At 39.1% G+C, this 19,783-nt stretch overlaps 1 protein-coding gene and 1 long non-coding RNA gene across 10 annotated transcripts in view; one reads left to right on the top strand and one right to left on the bottom strand.

Moving 5' to 3' along the window:
* Positions 1 to 19,783, bottom strand: part of RPGRIP1 (RPGR interacting protein 1) — a 90,898-nt gene that overhangs the window by 17,657 nt on the left and 53,458 nt on the right. For all 8 annotated transcript variants that reach the window (XM_045450314.1, XM_045450309.1, XM_045450310.1 and 5 more), the window contains one exon: positions 8,231 to 8,328. In XM_045450314.1, coding sequence (XP_045306270.1) covers positions 8,231 to 8,328 — 98 coding nt within the window. The remainder of the gene's footprint in view (positions 1 to 8,230; positions 8,329 to 19,783) is intronic.
* LOC123583308 lies at positions 943 to 8,150 on the top strand. Of its 2 annotated transcripts, none has more exons than XR_006704827.1 (2): positions 943 to 1,581; positions 7,877 to 8,150. It is a non-coding gene; the product is annotated as an uncharacterized LOC123583308 (long non-coding RNA). The 2 variants fall into 2 exon arrangements; XR_006704828.1 differs by lacking the exon at positions 943 to 1,581 and adding an exon at positions 2,064 to 2,109.

Raw genomic sequence — 19,783 nt, 5'->3', positions numbered from 1 at the left:
AGCCACTCTTATATGCCACCGTCTAGGGTGGCTCCTGGCAATGTTTCACTTTTATACATTTACATATAATTTTAATTTACAAATTAAATACAAAACCTAAGTGTAGATACAAATACAAAACCTAAAGTGTACTGTTTAAAAAAAATTTTTTTAAGTTTATTTATTTTGAGAGAGAGAGAAAGAGAGAGAGGGAGAGAGAGAGAGAACACAAGTAGGGAAGGGTTAGAGAGAAAGAGACAGAATCCCAAGCAGGCTCTACAACATCAGTGCAGAGCCCAATGTAGGGCCTGAACTCACAAACTTTGAGATCATGACCTAAGCCGAGATCTAGAATCAGATGCTTAACTGACTGTGTCACCCAGATGCCCCAAGTGTACAGTTTTGATACGTATATACAAGTGTGTAATCAACATATTCAAGATACGGAACCATTACCCTAGAAAGTTCTCCCATGCCACTGTTGACATTATTGTTAAGCTGAGAACCCTATGTCCTACAGTTTCAATAAAAATGAAGCAGAACTTGGGTCATCTGGTTGGCTCAGCTAGTTAAATGCCCAACTCTTGATTTCGGCTCAGGTAGTGATCTCACAGTTCATGGGATCGAACCCAAAATCAAGCTCCATGCTGACAGCATAGAGACTGCTTGGGATTCTCTCTCTCCTTCTCTCTCTGCCCCTCCCCTCTGCCCCTCCCCTCCTCGTGCTCACACTAATGGGCACCCACACTCTCTCCCTCTCTTTCAAAATAAACACTTGAAAAATAAAATTGTATCAATGTTAAACTTCTTTAAAAATAATGAAGCAGAACTTCTCAAAGTTGTGTCTTAGGAATAGGTATTTTATAAATGAATGGTTCTGTGAGAAAATAAATTTTGGAAAATCAAGATTAACAAACTTATCAGCATTCTTTAACTTGACCTATGGCCTTTAATATGCTAAGATGTTTCTGGACACTTTTAGAGGATGATACAAAGATAGTTTTTTCCAAACGTATTTGACTACACAATTGATTTTTGTTTTTCCCTGGATACGGTTGGGTTTAATTTTCCAAAGAACACACTTTAGGAAACACTGAGATCTGGGGGAAAAAAAAAAAAAAAGAAATAGGTGTTCATAGTCATAAGTACCCGAATCCCCAGCAACATCTTACCAAAAAAAAAGCCTCCCACGCCTAACAGGATGAACATTTTTCCTCATAGTTAAACATGAACAACCACCAGACCAGTGGCTTTCAAACTGTAAAACTCAGCCTATCCATATTCATATGTGTGTGTGTAAAAAAAAAAAATCATTGAAATAAAAGTCTCCTGAAACAATTTTTAACCTTAATAGGTGCAATGCAAACTATTATTTTGTATTTTATTCTTTCTCAGTTTTTTGTTTGTTTTTGCTGGGACCATCTATTTTTATTTCATTGCCTGGGGACGTCAACTTACATTTGGAAAATATTGTGTCACAATTCTACTCTATGACACAATGGCCATTAGCCACAGGTGGCTACTGAGCATTCGAAACATAGCTACTCTGAATTGGGATGCGTGGTCAGTGTAAAATTCACAGGATTTCGAAGACTTTGTAAGGTGTCTCAATAATGTTTTGCATTAATTTCATATTGAAATGATAGTGCTTTAATTTTTTTTAAGGTATGTTTATTTTTGAGAGAGAGCGAGACAGAGCAGGGGAGGGGCAGAGAGAGCAGGGAGACACAGAATTCGAAGCAGGCTCCAGGCTCTGAGCTTTCAGCACAGAGCCCAACATGGGGCTCGAACTCACAACCTGAGATTGTGACCTGAGCCAAAGTCGGACGCTGAACTGACTGAGCCACCTAGGTGCCCTGAAATGATAATGCATTAGATATATTAGGTTAAAGAAAATGTATTCTTTTTTTATTAAATTATTTTAAGTGTTTTATTTATTTATTTATTTATTTATTTATTTATTTATTTATTTATTTATTTTTGAGAGAGAGTGCACAAGCAGGGAAAGGGCAGAGAGCAAGAAGGACAGAGGATAAAGAGGCTCTGCCCTGAGAGCAGTGAACCCGATGTGGGGCTTGACCTCATGAACCGTGAGAGCATGACCGGAGCCAAAGTCGGACGATCAACCAAGTGAGCCACCCAGGCGTCCCTAAAATATATTATTAATTTTACTTGTTTCTTTTCACACTTTTCATATGGACACTGGAAATTTTTAAGTTACATTTGTATCACATTATAATTCTGGGGATAGCACCTCACAGACTTTAAGCTACCTAAGTTCTAGGACCACACACGTCTGCCTCACCAACCCCTGTAGTCCCAGCATCTAGCATACTCTTAATTTGTTTTGTTACTTCATCACACTACCTGGATCTTAATTTTTCAAAATTATTTTTGGGGCGCCTGTGTGGCGCAGTCGGTTGAGCGTCCGACTTCAGCCAGGTCACGATCTCGCGGTCAGTGAGTTCGAGCCCCGCATCGGGCTCTGGGCTGACGGCTCAGAGCCTGGAGCCTGTTTCCGATTCTGTGTCTCCCTCTCTCTCTCTGCCCCTCCCCCGTTCATGCTCTGTCTCTCTCTGTCCCAAAAATAAATAAACGTTAAAAAAATTTAAAAAAAAAACCTTTAAAATTACTTTTGATTCCTTCCCTTACAAACACTCTCATTCCATTAAAGTCAGGAACTGAGAAAGCTGAGGAGAAGTGTTGGTAACACTGTGAGAAAAGGTGACCATAGGGTGACAGTGGTATAATTTGGGAGCTGATAATTTAGTGATATCCATCAAAAGTTCAAGTGCACATTCCTTTTAAAACCAGCAGTTTCGCTTCCAGGAATCTATCCCACAAAAACATCTGCCAAATACACAAAGATACATGTGAACAGAGACGTTCGCTGTGACATTAGTTTTTTTCCTCTCTTTTCCCTCTTTTAATTACCTGGTTGTACAAAAATTCAAGTGACAAGGTATGGTCATCAAACATTTGTTCCTTTCAAGGCTCATTTAAAAGTTTGGCTAGAGGGGGGTACCTGGGTGGCTCAGTCAGTTAAACGTCTGACTTTGGCTTGGGTCACGATCTCACAGCTTGTGGGTTCGAGCCCCGCATTGGGCTCTGTGCTGACAGCTTGGAGCCTGGAGCCTGCTTCGGATTCTGTGTCTCCCTCTCTCTCTCTGCCCCTCCCCCACTCACACACACACACACTCTCTCTCTCTCTCAAAAAATAAATAAACATTAAAAAAAATTTCAAGTATGGCTAGAGGAATTTTCTTTCATACCTTCCTTTTCTTTCTCCTCCTCCTCCTCTTCCTTTTCTTTTTTGCCCCCAGTTTTACTGACATATAACCTCTTGATTTCCAGCACTTCAGATAAACCAAACTGTTCTACATCAGGGTCTTTACATTTGCCAGTTCCTCTGCCTGAGATGATTTCCCTCCATCTCTTCCCTTCTCTATCTTCAAATTTCAGTTTAAATGTCCCCTCTTCAGAGGCACATGGCTGGCTCCATTGGTTAAGAGTCCAACTCTTGATTTCGGATCCCGTCATGATCTCACAGATGGTGAGATTGAGCCGGGCATCAAGCTCTGCACTAACAGCAAGTAGGCTACTTAGGATTCTCTCTTTCTCTCTGTCTGCCCCTACCCCTCCCTCCCTCCCTGTCTCAAAATAAATAAATAAACATAAAAAAATTTAAATGTCCCCTTCTCAGAGAAGTCTTTCCTTACACATGCCTAACTCAACCTCTCCCATTACTATTACTCAACTTATTTTCTTCATAGTATTTAGAATCAACAAGTATCTTACTTAGTTGCTCACTGATTTATATATGTTTTCCCTCAATAGAATGTAAGATTCAAGAGGGAAGAGACCAAGTCTGTCTTATTCACCTTTTTGTGTCCATACAGCCTGCCAAGTACTACGACAGGTACTCCATAATGATTTGTTGAAGGAGGAAACAACCCAAAGGGCTGTTGTGTGGCTTTAGTGAATTAATGAATATCAAGTTTATCAGTATTGCCCACTGAGGTCTGTCTAAATAAAAGGTCATGTATCATCTTAACTAAAATTGATCAGCAGTTAAAAGAAAAGAACTAGAAAAAGCTGAACATATCAACATAGATGGACTCCCAAAATGTTACTGATGGCACATTTCTGAATACTGTGTAACAAAAAAGAAAAAAATGCAAAAACCTGTGTGAATGATTCATGGCACCTCCCTGTACCTTTTTTGGCAACTGTTTACAAATCTTTAGTTATCTCAAAATAAGTTTAAAGAAAGAAAAATACATAATGTTTAATGTCATTCATAAGAAAGCAAAAAAAGGGGTGCCTCAGTGACTCACTCAGTTAAGCATCCAACTCTTGGTTTCAGCTCAGGTCATGATCTCACAGTTTGTGGGTTTGAGTCCCATGTCGGGCTCTGCGCTGACAGCACAGAGCTTGCTTGGGACTCTCTGCCTCCCTCTCTCTCTGTCCCTCCCCTGCTCATGTGAGTGTGCTCTCTCTCTCTCAAAAGTAAATAAATAAACATTTTTTAAAAAAAGAGTATAACAAAAGAGAATAAACTTTGAGATTCTTGATACGCACTATGGCAAATAAAAGACCATAACCTAAGGCCATAGAGCAAATGGAAATAATTGTTCTCCTCTAGTTAGTAGCTACTAAGAAGGAGATGGAAACGTTTTCTATGGTCTACTCATAGTGGAAGATTGATTCCTGGGACCAGGAATGTGGTTTGGGCTGTGATAATTTCCTGGGAATTCTTAGAGAGAAGGTAAGTATAGAGGGCCTTTAGGAACCCTGTGTTGATTAACAGACAGGGCCTCGTGGGAAACAGCCCTACATACCTCCTATGAACACAGGAACTGTCCTAATCCTGGACTCAAGGAGAGGCAAAGATCCTTTAGTATTGTAATCATTTCACTTTTTAGCAGTATAAGGGAAAGACATCTTGGAAGGGTCTTCTTTGAGTTGTACTGTTCAACCTACTCAATTGACCTGGGAGCCAGAAAGGAAATGACACCCCTCTGCTTCAATCCCCTCCCTTTACGGTCTAGTTCTTTTTGGGGGGGGGCACTACCAGATCACAGAAGCATGACCTTGAGAACTAGAATATTTCAAAGAGGATAGACTATTATCATCATCATATCACCATCATTGTCATTTAGTACTTAATTTGTCTTGGGCACTGTATTAAGCCCTTATCACACATTACCTTATTTAAATCTTGCCACATCACTAGAAGGTAAGCATACTTAATATTACCAGATAAGGAAAGCCCAATAGAAGCTAAATAACCCCTCCAAAGTTAGCAGAGCCAGGATCTAGACCACTTTTGCCTGAATCAAATCTTCATGCTCTTAACACTCTCTTGCTTCTTCCATTATCCTGGCTGAGTCCAAACAGAAGTGACAGAGCTCAAATATTATTTCTGGTCATTCAACCTCTTTGATCTTTTATGCCCAGCTATTCTGAAATACAATAATGATTTTGTACAGTCAACCCTTAAACAATAGAGGTTTGAATGACGTGGGTCCTCTTATATGTGGATGTTTTTCAATAAATACAGTGCAGTACTATAACCTTACTTTCTCATGATTTTTTCTTTTTTTTTTTTTAAATGTTGATTTGTTTTTGAGAGAAAGAGAGCACACAAGAGCACTTGCACAGGCAGGGGGAGGGGCAGAGAGAGAGGGGCACAGAGGATCTGAAGCAGGCTCTGCACTGACAGCACAGTGCCCCATGCATGGCTTGAACTCATGAGCCATGAGATCATGACATGAGCTGAATGCTTAACAGACTGAGCCACCCAAGTACCCCTTCCTTATGATTTTTTTTAAGTTTATTTATTTATTTAGAGAGAGAGAGTGCAAGTGGGCGAGAGGCAAAGAGAAGTGGCGGGGGGGGGGAGCGGTGGTAGAGAGAATCCCAAGCAGGCTACATACTGTAGCCTCGGGGGTTTATCCCACCAACAGTAAGATCATGGCCTGAGCCAAAACCTAGAGTCAGATGCTTAACCAACTGAGCCACACAGGTGCCCCCCTTAATGACATTTTCTTTTCTCTAGCTTACTTTATTATAAGAATACATATGACATACAAAATATGTGTTGATCAACTATTTGTTATGGGTAAGCCTTCTGGCCAACAGTAGGCTGTTAGTAGTTAAGTTTTGGGGAAGTCAAAAGTTGTACGTGGATTCTCAACTGCACAGAGGGTTGAGTCCTTAACCCCCACATCATTCAAAGGTCAACTATATGTGCCTGTATTATAAATTTAACTTGATGATAACACTAAGTTTTTGCTAAGTAAGCTCAGTTTTCATATTTAGCTTGTCAAATCATTTTTGGATGCACAAAGATTTTCTAATAAGATCTTATTTAGGAGCCTTTAATTTTGAATAATATTTCATTTTTTATTTTTTAAGTCTATTTATTTATTTTGAGAGAGAGAGAGAGAAGTGGGGAGGGGAAGAGAGAGGGGGTGGAGAGAATCCTGAGCAGGCTCTGCACTGTCAACACAGAGCCTGACACGGGGCTAGAAATCACGACCCATGAGACAATGATCTGAGTTGAAACCAAGAGTCAGATGCTTAACTGACTGAGCCACCCATGCGCCCCTTGAATAATACTTTAAATGTAGTATGTCTGACATGTAGTTCAAAAAACTTGCTGACCAGTTTTTAAGGTTGATCTGAGAGGTGGCTTAATTTAGAAACTTTGACTGGAGATCACCTCTTCTGCTAACCAGCTCTCTGTACTGGACACATTGATCTTCTTCACCTTTATGATCTCTAAGGAGTCACTGTCCAGTTGCAACATTCCCTGGTCTGATCTGTCTTACAAGTATTTCTCAAGATATGATTGTGTGATGGTTCAAGATATGGCAGATATAGCTCCAGAAGAAAATACTTAAAATTTTCTTTCTCAGCTGTTTAAGTCTACTGATTTTGAGTTGTTTCTCTCCACACCAATATCTTTTAGTTGCCTGCAAACCATCGGTACAAGTTCTGACTCTCAAGGAAGAGTTTTCCGACCTCTACAAAAGAGCAGTGATTTCCCTTTTCTGAATTCTTACAAACCTTAGAGGTTTTTTTTAAGTTTATTTATTTAGAGAGAGAGCATGTGCACACAAGTCAGGGTGGGGCAGAGAGAGAGGGAGAGAGAGAATCCCAAGCAAACCATGAGATCATGACCTGAGCCGAAACCAAGATTCAGACACTTAGCCCAATGGGCCACCCAAGTGTCCCACAAACCTTGGAGTTTCTATCACATAATCTAACCACTTGATTTTAGGTCACACTATACTTATATTGTTCCTAATGAAGTTCATAATCCTCAATCAGATTTCAATCTTTCATTTAGTCACTCATTCAACACATATTTATTAAGTGACCACACGTGTCAGGGAGCATTCCAATGGCTCAAGAGAGTGATTGTTTCCTACCTCATTTATAACCACACAAGATTCTAATACAATAATGGTTGAATATACCCATGAATATTTACTCATATATTTGTGTGTGTATATCCCCAATTAGTCCCACAAGTGATCTGAGGCTGAAATATTCAATAAAGAATTGGAGTTACAGGGGTGCCTGGGTGGCTCATTTGGTTAAGCGTCCAACTTCAGCTCAGGTCATGACCTCATGGTTTGTGAGTTCAAGCCCCATGCCGGGCTCTGTGCTGACAGCTCAGAGCCTGGAGACTGCTTCAGATTCTGTGTCTCCTTCTCGCTCTGCCCTTCCCCCGTTCATGCTCTGTTTCTCTCTCAAAAATAAATAAACGTTGAAAAAATAAAAAAAAAAAAAGAATTGCATCTACAAGTTTTAAAACTTGGGTCAAAAACTTCAGAAACGGAATCTCTCTGGGCTTTCCCACAAAGAACACTTTCTTATTTTCTAGCTTCCACCTCCCAAAGTACATCTGCTCTCCTTACGTGGACTTCGGAAATGGGCATTACTCAGGCTGGAGATGAATCAGCACACAATGAAGGAGTCAGGCAGGGGATCCAGACAAAGGAGAGAAGTATTGAAAAAAAATCCCCATTTATACCAAATCAAGAAAGTGATCCTTTCAGCAGAGGCTGTCTCAAGAAACTTCCACTCCTTCGCAATGCAAATTTAACTAAACAACTTGATTTTCCCATCAAGTTCATTAAAAATGGGATAATTTCACATATGTGGCCATTAAGCACAATGTCGTTGTTTATAAGCTTAGCTCACACTCACACGAGGATGATTACCCCAGAGTACTTACCGCCTTAGGACATTTCTGAGATACTGGTGTCACTATGTCATCACTATCTGTAGTCTGTGCTTCACTGACTTCAGAAGCTTGTTCACAGGATTCTTTATCTGTTACAGAAAAGGCTAGAATTACAGAACTATTTCCAAGCACCCTATCTAAACCCAGTGCCTTCATCCTCAATCCATTATCTGGCCACTAGTTCTGAGTACCTAGATTTTGGCTTCATTTACTGAGAATCAAACCCTCCTTTTCTTTTTTTATTATATGAAATTTATTGTCAAATTGGTTTCCATACAACACCCAGTGCTCATCCCAAAAGATGCCCTTTTCAATGCCCATCACCTCCCCTCCCCTCCCTCCCACCCCCCCATCAACCCTCAGTTTGTTCTCAGTTTTTAAGAGTCTCTTACGTTTTGCCTCCCTCCCTAACTTTTTTTTTCCCTTCCCCTCCCCCATGGGTTTCTGTTAAGTTTCTCAGGATCCACAAAAGAGTGAAACCATATGGTATCTGTCTTTCTCTGTATGGCTTATTTCACTTAGTATCACACTCTCCAGTTCCATCCACGTTGCTACAGAAGGCCATATTTCATTCTTTCTCATTGCCACGTAGTACTCCATTGTGTCTATAAACCACAATTTCTTTATCTATTCATCAGTTGATGGACATTTAGGCTTTTTCCACAATTTGGCTATTGTTGAGAGTGCTGCTATAAACATTGGGGTACAAGTGCCCCTATGCATCAGTACTCCTGTATCCCTTGGGTAAATTCCTAGCAGTGCTACTGCTGGGTCATAGGGTAGGTCTATTTTTAATTTTCTGAGGAACTTCCACACTGTTTTCCAGAGTGGCTACACCAGTTTGCATTCCCACCAACAGTGCAAAAGCAAACCTTCCTTTTCAAAGATTCACTTATTCAGAAGTTTGCCAAATAAGGAGTTCACTTCTAGAAAAAAAGAAAAGAAAAAAGAAAAAAAGGGAAAGAAGGGAGAATGGAAGGAAGGAAACTAGAAAGAAAGCTGGTCCTTTTGTAGGGGCTGGAGAAAATGACCAAGCCAAGAAAAAGCAAATGCAATTGGGGTGGCAGATTGTATTTCCCAAAAATAGCCTCAGACAATATCTCTCATCCCACATGCTCTCTTGTAATGTGACCTTGTCATACATAATATTTTTTACTGAACATTTGAAATTCCCTTTTGTAAGATGCCTTTCATATCTTTGCTAATTTTTCTATTGGGCTGTCTTTTTTTTTAATGTTTATTTATTTTTGAGAAGAAGAGAGAGAGTGCAAGGGGGAGGGGGAGGGGCAGAGGGAGAGGAGGACTGAAGTAGGCTCTGTACTGATAGCAGAGAGCCTGATGTGGGGCTCAAACCCACAAACTGTGAGATCATGACATCAGCTGAAGTCGGATGTTTAATTGACTGAGCCACCCAGGTTCCCCTGTTTATTTGAAAGAGAGAGAGAGAGAGAGAGAGCACAAGTTGGGGGGAGGGCCAGAGGGAGAGGGTCAGAGGAGGGGGAGGGGAAGGGGGGAGAGAGAGAGAAAGAGAGAGAGAGAGAGAGAGAGAGAGAGAGAGAGAGAGAAATATATCTTAAGCAGGCTCCACACTCAGAGCAGAGCTCAATGCAGGATTGGATCTCAAGAACTGTGAGATCACAACCTGAGCCAAAATCAAAGAGTCTGACACTTAACTTATTGAGCCACTCAGGCACCCCAAGAAAATTCTAATGTTGATGAGGTTTTGAAATGACGGGGTTCAGAGCTGACGGCCAAGAAAGAATTCTTGAAGACGTCTTTGGTGCAGAAAGGTGATTTTTATTAAAGCACAGGGACAGGACCAGTGGGCAGAAAAAGCTGCGAGCTGTCTTTTTCTAATTGATTTGTAGGGGTTCTGCATATTTTTTGAATTTGAGCCTTTTGATGGTCACATGTTTTACAAATATCATTTCCACTCTTGCCCATTTAATCTTTTGCTACACAGAAATTCTTACTTTTAAAGTAGTCAACTTTATCAATATTTTCTTCATGACTACTACATTTTTTTTATTTAAGACATCTTTCCTTATTCCGAATGATGAATAATGCTGCTCTGAGTATCTGTGTACAAGTCTTTGGATGGTCAAATGTTTCCAATTCTCTTGGACAGACCCTTAAGAAGAGAATTGCTGGATTGTAAACTGTATGTTTTATTTTTTAGGAAATAACCAAATATTTTTCATAGTAGTTGTACTGTTTTCTATTCCCAACAGTAATGCATAAAGTTCCAATTTTTCCACATCTTCACTAACACTTGGTACAGTCAACCTCTAGAATGTACCAATTCTAGCTGGAGTGTACTGGTATCTCATTGTGATATTATTTTGCTTTTTCCTAATGACTAATGCTGTTGAGCATCTTTTGTATGCTTAACTGCCATTCATATATGTTCTTTAGTGAATGTCTAGTCAAATTTATTGACCATTTTAAATTGAGTTGTCTTACTGAGTTGTAAGGATTCCTTGCAGATTATGGATGCAAGTCCTTTATCAGAAATGTGATTTGCAACTAAAATTTAAATTTAAAAAAGGAAAAAAAAATGTGATTTGCAAATATTTTCTCCTAATCTATAGCTGACCTTTTCATTTTCTTAATGGTGTCCTTTGAAGACCATGCATTTTTTATTTTGCCTAAGTCCAATTTACCATTTTTTTAATTTTATGGACCATGCTTCTGATGTCATAGCTAAAGAATCTTTGTCTAATAAGGTCAAATAGTTTATCCTATGTTTTCTTTTAGAAATTCTATAGTTTTGGTTCTAATATTTAGATTTATAACGTATTTTGGTTAATTTTTATGGGTGGTGTGAGGTAGTTGTCTAAGGTTTTTTCCCCCTTCTCTATGTGGATATCTAATTGTCCTAGCACCATTTGATGGAAAGATTAGATATCCCCATTGAATTGTCTTGGGACCTTTGTGGAAAAATCAATTCACCATAAAATGAAAGTTTATTTCTGGATTCACAATTCTGTCCCACTGATCTGTAAGTCTATCTTTATGCTAATACCACACTGTCTGAAATACTCTACCTTTATCTTAAGGAAGTTTTGAAATCAGGTAGTACAAAAATTTCAACTTTGTTCTTTCAAAATTGTTTTGGTTTTTCTAAATTCTTTGCATTCATGTATAAATTTTGGGGAGAACTGCCATCTTAACAATTATGAGTGGTCCAATCCATAAACATGATACATTTCTTCATTTATTTTAAACTTCTTTAATTCCTCTCAGGAACTTTTGTAGTTTTCAGTATACAGGTCTTGCATTTCTTTTTTAAAATCTATTCCTAAATATTTTATTCTTTTGGACGATACTGTGAATGGAATTGTTTGCTTTATTTTATTTTAGAGTGTTCATGGATACTATATGGCAATACAATTGATTTTGGTATACTGATTTATAACCTATAATGTTGTTCACTTGCTTTTAGTTTTTAAAAATTTTTTTGTAGATTTCTTATGATTTTCTAAAAAGGAGGTCAAAGATGTCAATTGCCAATAAAGGTAGCACAACTTCTCTATTTCCAATTGTTATGACTTCAATTTCTTTTTCTTGCCTTATTGCAATGATTAAAATCTCCACTATAATGTTCAAACAGAGTGATAAAAGCAGAAATCCTTTCTTTTTTCTCAATCTTCAGGGAAAAGCATTCAGTCTTTTACCACAAAGTAAGATGTTAGTTACAGGTTTTATTATCCCTTGTTACTTTGAAATAATTTCCTTCTACCTAGTTTGGTGAGAGTTCTTATTGAGAATAGGAGTTGGATTTTGTAAAATGCTTTTTTTCCCCTATCTATTGAGATGATCATAAAGCTTTTATTCCACTAATACAGTGTATTAAATAAATCAATTTTCTGCTATTAAACTAAACTTGCATTCTAGGAATAAATCTCAGTTGAACATGGTGAGCACAACCCTTTTAATATTTTTATATTTTGCTGGATTGGTTTGCTAATATTGCATTTAGAATATTGCATCTGTGTTCATGTTGAATATTGGTCTATAGTTGCCTTTCTTTTAATGTCTTTGGCTTCCTTTGGTATCTGGATAATGCTACTTTATAATCAAATCAGTTAGAAAGTTTCTCTGGATCTACTATTTTCAGAAAGAGATTCTGAAGGATCAGCATTTTTTCTTCCTTAAATATTAATAGAATTCATCAGTGAGGCTATCTAGAACTGGACTTCTTCTTTTAAAAAGTACTTTTTAATGTTTATTTATTTACTTTGAGAGAAAGAGAGTACATGCAAGCAGGGGAAGGGCAGAGAGAGCGGGAGAGAGAGAATTCCAAGTAGGGTCTGTACTGACAGCAGGGCTTGATCCCACGAATTGTGAGGTCATGACCTGAGTCAAAATCAAGAGTCAGACACTTAACCGACTGAGCCACCGAGGTGCCCCAGAACTGGACTTTTTATTTGGTAAGATTTTGGATTACTAATTTCCGTCTGTACTTTTTATAGGTCAATTCTGATCTTCTATTTCTTCTTGAGTCAGTTCTGCTAATTTGTATCTTTCTAAGAATTTGTCTTTTCCATCTAAGTTGTATAAAGTTGTTCATAATATTCTTTTATGGTCCTTTTAATTATAGAGTTTGTAGTGATCTTACATTCATTCCTGATTTTGCTAACTCGTGTCTTTGCTTTTTTCCCCCCTTAATCAGCAGGCCAGTTATCAATTAATTGTCTTTCAACTCAATATAACTGCCTGCTCTGCAATGATGGAGTTGCACCCTGTAAATATTTCTTCTTTGTCAGATGGCACCATGTTAAGTTTAAGTGAGCACAGAGGATCACTGAAGGAGGAAAAGGTTTCTCTCCCTGGTTTTAGGCAGACTCCTGCAGAAGATAAGGACTCTGCAGACAAGGCTCATGCAACTTAATGCCTGGCTCCAGCAGCTCACATCGTTTCCTGTAGAACACATTTCTAGTAGCACATGGCTTCTGCAACACCCAATTCTAGTAGTTTCCAGTGACCTGTAGTATATGGCACCTCCCTGTGGGCAGTTTTCTTGGTACCCCACCCCACCCCCAAGTAGGTGAAATGCCACTGGCTTGGCATCGCTCTGTGAATGGTTTACCTGCAATGTTCCAGAAGTCAACTTCACAGATTCTCTGAGGTTTGATGTGCAGCCACAGCCAAATTCTGTTCTATTCAATAAAACATGACTTCACTCCCTCCAGTGAGGTCTGGATTTCAGCCTGAAAGTGTTGTCTACCAGACCTATTTCTTCTTTGGGGACTTAATTTCAGTTCTAGGGATTAGTGGATACTCTTTAAGAAATACCTGTATTTTTTAGAGTTCTGTTTACTTCTTACTAGTCAATCCTCACCACCATCCCTAGTTCAATCTCCTGTTATAGTTAATAACTCTTTATATTAAACTTCTGTTCAAATTACTAAGTAGTTTCTGTTGGATCTTTGCTATAGTCAGTCTAGATAAAGGCTTATCAAGTTTGCTGATCTATTCAAAGTTGGCTTCATTGATTTTCTCTATTCTTTTTCTGTTTCTATTTCACTGATTTCTACTCTGATCTTCATTATTATTTTCTTTGGGTTTAATATTATTTTCTTTTTCTAGCTTCCTTTTTCTTTTCTTTTCTAGCTTCTTAAAGTAAAAGCTTAGGGTATTGACTTCAGATCTTTTTTTCCCTAATCATAAGCATTTAAAGCTAAAATTTCCTTGTAAGAACTGCTCTAGCTGCATCCCATCAATTGTGATATGTTGTATTTTCATTTTCATTCAGTTCAATAAATTTCCTAATTTTCCTTAGCAGCTCTTCTTTGATGCAAGGGTTACTTAGAAGTATGTTGGTTAATTACCAAATATTTGCTATTGCTTGCATTAATTTTCTATGGCTGCTGTCACAAAACACCAAAAACTTAGTGGCTTAAAAGCAACTTTTGGCCTGGAGCTGGTGAAAACATCCATATTGTCACAGAGATATGAGACACTGATCCATTTTCTATAATCCTAAAATGCTTGCAGGACCATTTCTACACATGGCACAGTCCTGTGGACAATGGGAAATCCATACTGGCAAAGGAGTTGATGCTGGAATGGACACAGGTCAACCTCACAAAGATTCAATTCTGCCTTCTATCTCAACTACAAAGAACTCAATCACAATAGGTTGTACACTTTTTTATAACTGGTCTCCAAGGACTAGCCTGGATTGCAGGAGGTCATTCCAGGACTGTAGCCCAAGAGCAGAAAATCCTGTTAATCATCAATGACTTCAGTGACTGAGAGTCTCCTCAGGGGCACTTATACATGACATAGGGCAACTGGAAGAAGTGGAAGCCAGTGCCCATCTTCTTGGGTAGTTTGCTGAAGAGAACAATGTTACCCAAGGCCACTTTACTCATCACCACATGACCTGGCACCTTGAGAGAGTGCAGACTCTTGGCTGATCAATCCCTCTTCATAGAAATGGAGGGATTCTTATACCTGGACAAGAAGGCATATTTGCTGAAATACTTTGAGAATAAAAATCAAGTGCTGTGAGCTTGTGACTTGATGAGGAGCCATGCCACCTTGTTCCATATGAGCTTGTCTCCTGCCATGTGCTGGATCATCTGCACTTGTCTGAAACTGTAGATGGAGAAGGGGGAGGATCCTGTTCTGACTTGTCAAACCACCACATTTCTGTTTCTGTGTTTCCTTTGCAGCCAGTTCATACAGGTACCTGACAGTTGTCCCAGTCAGTACCTCCAAGCTCCAATAAAAGGTCTGTGTCTTCTAGCTGCTGAGGGCATGTGGACACAAACATCTTTGATGGGGAAGACCTTTGGAGACTTGCATCAAAAAAAATCTAACCTCGGGGCGCCTGGGTGGCTCAGTCGGTTGGGCGTCCGACTTCGGCTCAGGTCATGATCTCGCGGTCCGTGAGTTCGAGCCCCGCGTTGGGCTCTGTGCTGACAGCTCAGAGCCTGGAGCCTGCTTCAGATTCTGTGTCTCCCTCTCTCTCTGACCCTCCCCTGTTCATGCTCTGTCTCTCTCTGTCTCAAAAATAAATAAACATTAAAAAATAAAAAAAAAAAATCTAACCTCTATCCTTTCCTGGAAAAGTATCTTCCAGGAGGGCAAAGACTGTAAGGGCTGCTACTCCTTCATTCAACTCAGTGTCCAAAAGTTTCTTGTCACCATGTTCTATGTACAGGAGAGCAAGGAGGAAGAAGACAGGGAAAGCCTCAGGTGGGACATTAGGAATGTGCAGAAGTTGGGGTGTGTGGGTGGCTCGGTCAGTTCAGCGTCTGACTCTTGATTATGGCTCAGGTCATGACCTCACAGTTTGTGAGTTCAAGCCCCACATCAGGCTCCACGCTGACAGTGTGGAGCCTGCTTGGGATTCTCCCCCACCCCCTCTTTCTGCCCTCCCCCACTTACTCTCTCAAAATAAATAAACTTTAAAAATTAAAAAAAAATGTAATGTGCAGAAGCTGTTCTTCAATAAAGACTAAAGAATGCCAACCTGACCCAAGTTGGGTAACTTTTTAGTCAGCCATTCAAACAAAAGAGAGGCATGGGACTGAAGACAGCTTTTGACTCCCGAATGTCAATGAAAGTCAAATGGAACTTACTGAAATGCAAAGCACAGTCAGATGAGAATAAACCCTTCTGCTCAATGAAGGAGATGGTTTTGTACTGTCTTTTTGAATCTCAGGAAGAACAGCTTGTAAAGGATGCAATTGCCCACATCAAGGAAATGTCACTGCATTTGAAAAATAAAATGGACATCATGCTCACATTCCACCTTAAGCATTGCCAAAACTTGTAGAAAATTTTGCTATAGAAGGTATTCCTGGAGAATGACACTGCATCAGAATCAGATGCTCAGGTTCAGAGGTCCCAGAATCATCAACAATTGCCTCCTTTTTGGATGGACTTTTGTTTCATGTATGGCTCAAGTGAGAATCTGATATTTCTGGACATCAGTCAGATCTTCCTTAGTACCTCATCAACAAGGATTCTCTGTGAAAAACGTATGCTACCTGTAATCTCCAGAAAGTGATCCTCAAAAATATTTCTCTAGCTGCTGCTTATTGGAACTTCTGTCTTGCCTTAGCTGGCCATGAGATCCAATGCATCTGGTCACTCACAGAAATGACCAAAATGATATGCTTTCCTATTGTGTGTGGTCTTGAGACACCTAAAATGTAATCCATACTATATCAGGTTGGTTTCTTACTATTCCACCATTCATCAATGAGCTGGTTTCTCCTTCTTGAAATCAACCAGTCTACGGCATGCTTGAACCTCACAACAAATGAGCTCTTGGATAAGCGTGTCAATTTGCTGTACACAATTTAGAGATACCTAAAGTGTTTCCTGCAGAGGTTGTCACAGGAGAACGTCACCTCACAGTAACCTCTGGCAAGAAGCTCTTTTGTGCTCTGAGCACCAACCAGAGGCTGACACACCTATGCTGGGACACCTATGGGATGAAACTTCTATGTGAGGGCTTGAGTTACCCCAACATAAACTACATACTCTGGTGCTATGGTGCTCCAACATATCCAGTGATGGCTGCAATCACCTATCAAAGTTTCTCCAACAAAAATCAAGCTAACATACTTGCATCTGGGGCTGACTCACATAGTAACTACTACAGTTCTTTGTAAGGCTTTGAAGAAACCACCATGTAACCTGAGATTTCTGTTGTTGTGGGGATGTGCCATCACTTCTTTCAGTTGTGAGACCTCTTGTCTACCCTCAAAAGCAACAGAACCTGATCATGCTGGACCTGGGCCAGAGTTCCCTGGGAGTATAGTGGAGTATAGATGCTGTGCGAAGCCTTGAAACTTCAAAATTGCCCCCTCTGGACACTCAGGTTGAAGACTGATGAATCCGATGCTCAAATCCAGAAGCTCCTGAAGGTCATTAAAGAAAGCAATCCACAACTCACTATTGAAGGTAACAACTGAGAGGCCAGAAGAAATAGTCCTTCTTCTCATGATTTCATTTTCTGAATGCAGATGTGAATTTCACATATCACTTTAAACATTGCCTCTGTCTCCCTTCTTTATCTTCTCCTACATTTGATTAAACATAGCTTAGATCCTCTCATTTTATCCTTTAGATCTCTTTTCTCTTTTCTGTAGAGTCATTCATTCTGTAATAAAGTGATTGATCTTTAAGGTGATGGTGAACTTTCTATGAGCTTTTTCAAGTAATATTAGTTGTTGTGCCAAATGTTATTTTAGCTTTGATTTTGCCTCTGGCTTACATAAAACATGTACAAGTCATTTAAACTTGGTCTGGATGAAATGTCCATCTCTCCAGTATCATGAAAAAAAGTAAAAAGAAAAAAAAAGAAAGAAAGAAATAAAACTGGAAATCTATTCTCTCTTAGTGCTGGAGGTCAGAAGTTCAAAATCAAGGTATTGGGAAGTCTATGCTCACTCCAAAGGTTCTAGAGGACATTTTTCCTTTTCTTCCCTTGCCTTTTCTAGCTTCTGGTGGCTCCAGGCATTCTTTGGCTTGTGGCCACATCATTTCAATCTCTGCCTCTGTGGTCACACTGCCTTCTTTTCTGCATGTGTCTCTGTGTGTGCACTCACATAATCCAAGCTGATCTCTACATCTCAAGATCTTTAATTTAAGTACACCTGCAAAAAATCTTTTTTCAAATCAGGTAACAGTTACAAATTCTGGGGTTCAGGACATGGACATACCTTTTGTGGGGCTACCGTTGAACCTAGTACATTATATATTTAAATTTAAATGTATTTTAACCCCCACAAGCTGATATTTTTTGCTTTATATAGTAATGTAAACTAACTCATATTCTTTGCTTTTCCTGGTTTGTTACACCTTTGTGCTTCCTCCTGAGATAATTTTCCTTCAGCCTAAAGGACAACCTTAAAATGTATCTTGAAAGCAAGCCATCCATTTTGGTTTGTCTTTAAATGTCTATTCTGTTTTCATTCTGGAAGAGCATTCTTGTTTTGTGGAGAATTCTTTGTTGGCAGTTATTTCCCTTTGGCATATTAAAGCCACTGGTTTCTGGCTATAGTTGTAGCTATTGACAAGTCAGTTGTCCATATTATCAATGGACCATGGCAATCTTTTTCTTTTAAATGGATGCACTTTTTTTTTAAGTTTATTTATTTATTTTGAGAGAGAGAGTGAGTGAGTGAGAGTGTGGGGGTGGGGCAGAGAGAGAGAGAGAAGGCGAGAGAGAGAATCCTGAGTAGGCTCCACACTGTCAGCACAGAGCCCGACATGGGGTTCAAACTTATGAACCCATGAGATTATGACAAGAGCTGAAATCAAGAGTCAGATGTTAAACTGACTGAGCTACCCAGGTGCCCCAAATGGATACTTTTAACATTTTCTATTTGATTTTATTTTTGCATTTTTACTATGTAGGATATGTTTAGATGTATATTTTTTTAATTTTAATTTTTAAGTAATCTCTACACCCAATGTGGGGCTCCAACCCACAACCCCAAGATCAAGAGTCACATTTTCTACCAACTGAGCAGCCAGGTGCCCCAGATCTGGATTTTTAAAAAAACTTATCCTACTTGAGTTTCATTTCATTCAATGCTAATATCTTTTACTAGTTCTAGAAAACTCTAAATCATTATCACTTTAAATATTACTTCTGCCTCCTTCCTCTTCCATATCTAATTGAACATTGTTTAGACCTCCTCATTTTATCCTTTACGTCTGTCTTTTCTTTTGTATTTTCCATCTTGTTGTCTCTCCTTGTTTTATTCTAGTTATCTTTACCAATTCTCACTTGAGTTGTATCTAATCTGTTTTCTTTTTTAAAAATCTCATCTATTTTCAACCCATCTATTCCTCCATAAATTTCTATATTGAGCAGTTCTATAATTTCTATTGATTCATTTCCAAATATGCAATGTATTTTGTAAACATTTTGTGATTCAGACAACCCCCCCCCACAAATCAATACCAAAATTATTAAGTTAAATTTGATGAGGAATAACGTATTTATGTAGTCTCAAAATAATGTCTCACAGATTACTTAATAATTACAAAGGCAAAAATTATTAACTTTATGATTAAAAACTTGGCAGATGTTTTCTTAACCAAGTGATAAAAATTAACACAACATCACAATAATGGGACAGACATCATGTATCCCCTGATGTGATGGAGTGAGAAGGACATAATATCACTTTTGTGGTACTCTTGTAAAAAGTTCATAACCTGAATCTAATTACAAAGAAACATCAGACAAATCCAAATTGAGGAACACTCTACACAACTGCGCATTTATACTCTTCAAAAATGTCAGTATCAGGAAAGGTGAAGACGAGGAACCGTTCCAGATTAAAGGAAACCAAAGAGTAATGACTAAATGCAATGTATGATCCTGGGTTAGATAAAGGTTAAAAGAACTGTGATAATGAAAGGGCGGGCCTACGCCGGCAGCTCCATCTTGTTCTGTGTCCTTCACCTAGACCATGCCTCCTCCCTTTGAGTGACCTCCCGCTCACCCATTCAAGCTTCCTGATCAAAACACGCCCAGCGACCTGCGTGGCGGGACTCTGACCC

Source organism: Leopardus geoffroyi, chromosome B3 (genome assembly GCF_018350155.1).
Source record: "Leopardus geoffroyi isolate Oge1 chromosome B3, O.geoffroyi_Oge1_pat1.0, whole genome shotgun sequence".
Taxonomy (NCBI): domain Eukaryota; kingdom Metazoa; phylum Chordata; class Mammalia; order Carnivora; family Felidae; genus Leopardus; species Leopardus geoffroyi.
This window is presented reverse-complemented; position numbering and strand designations above follow the sequence as displayed.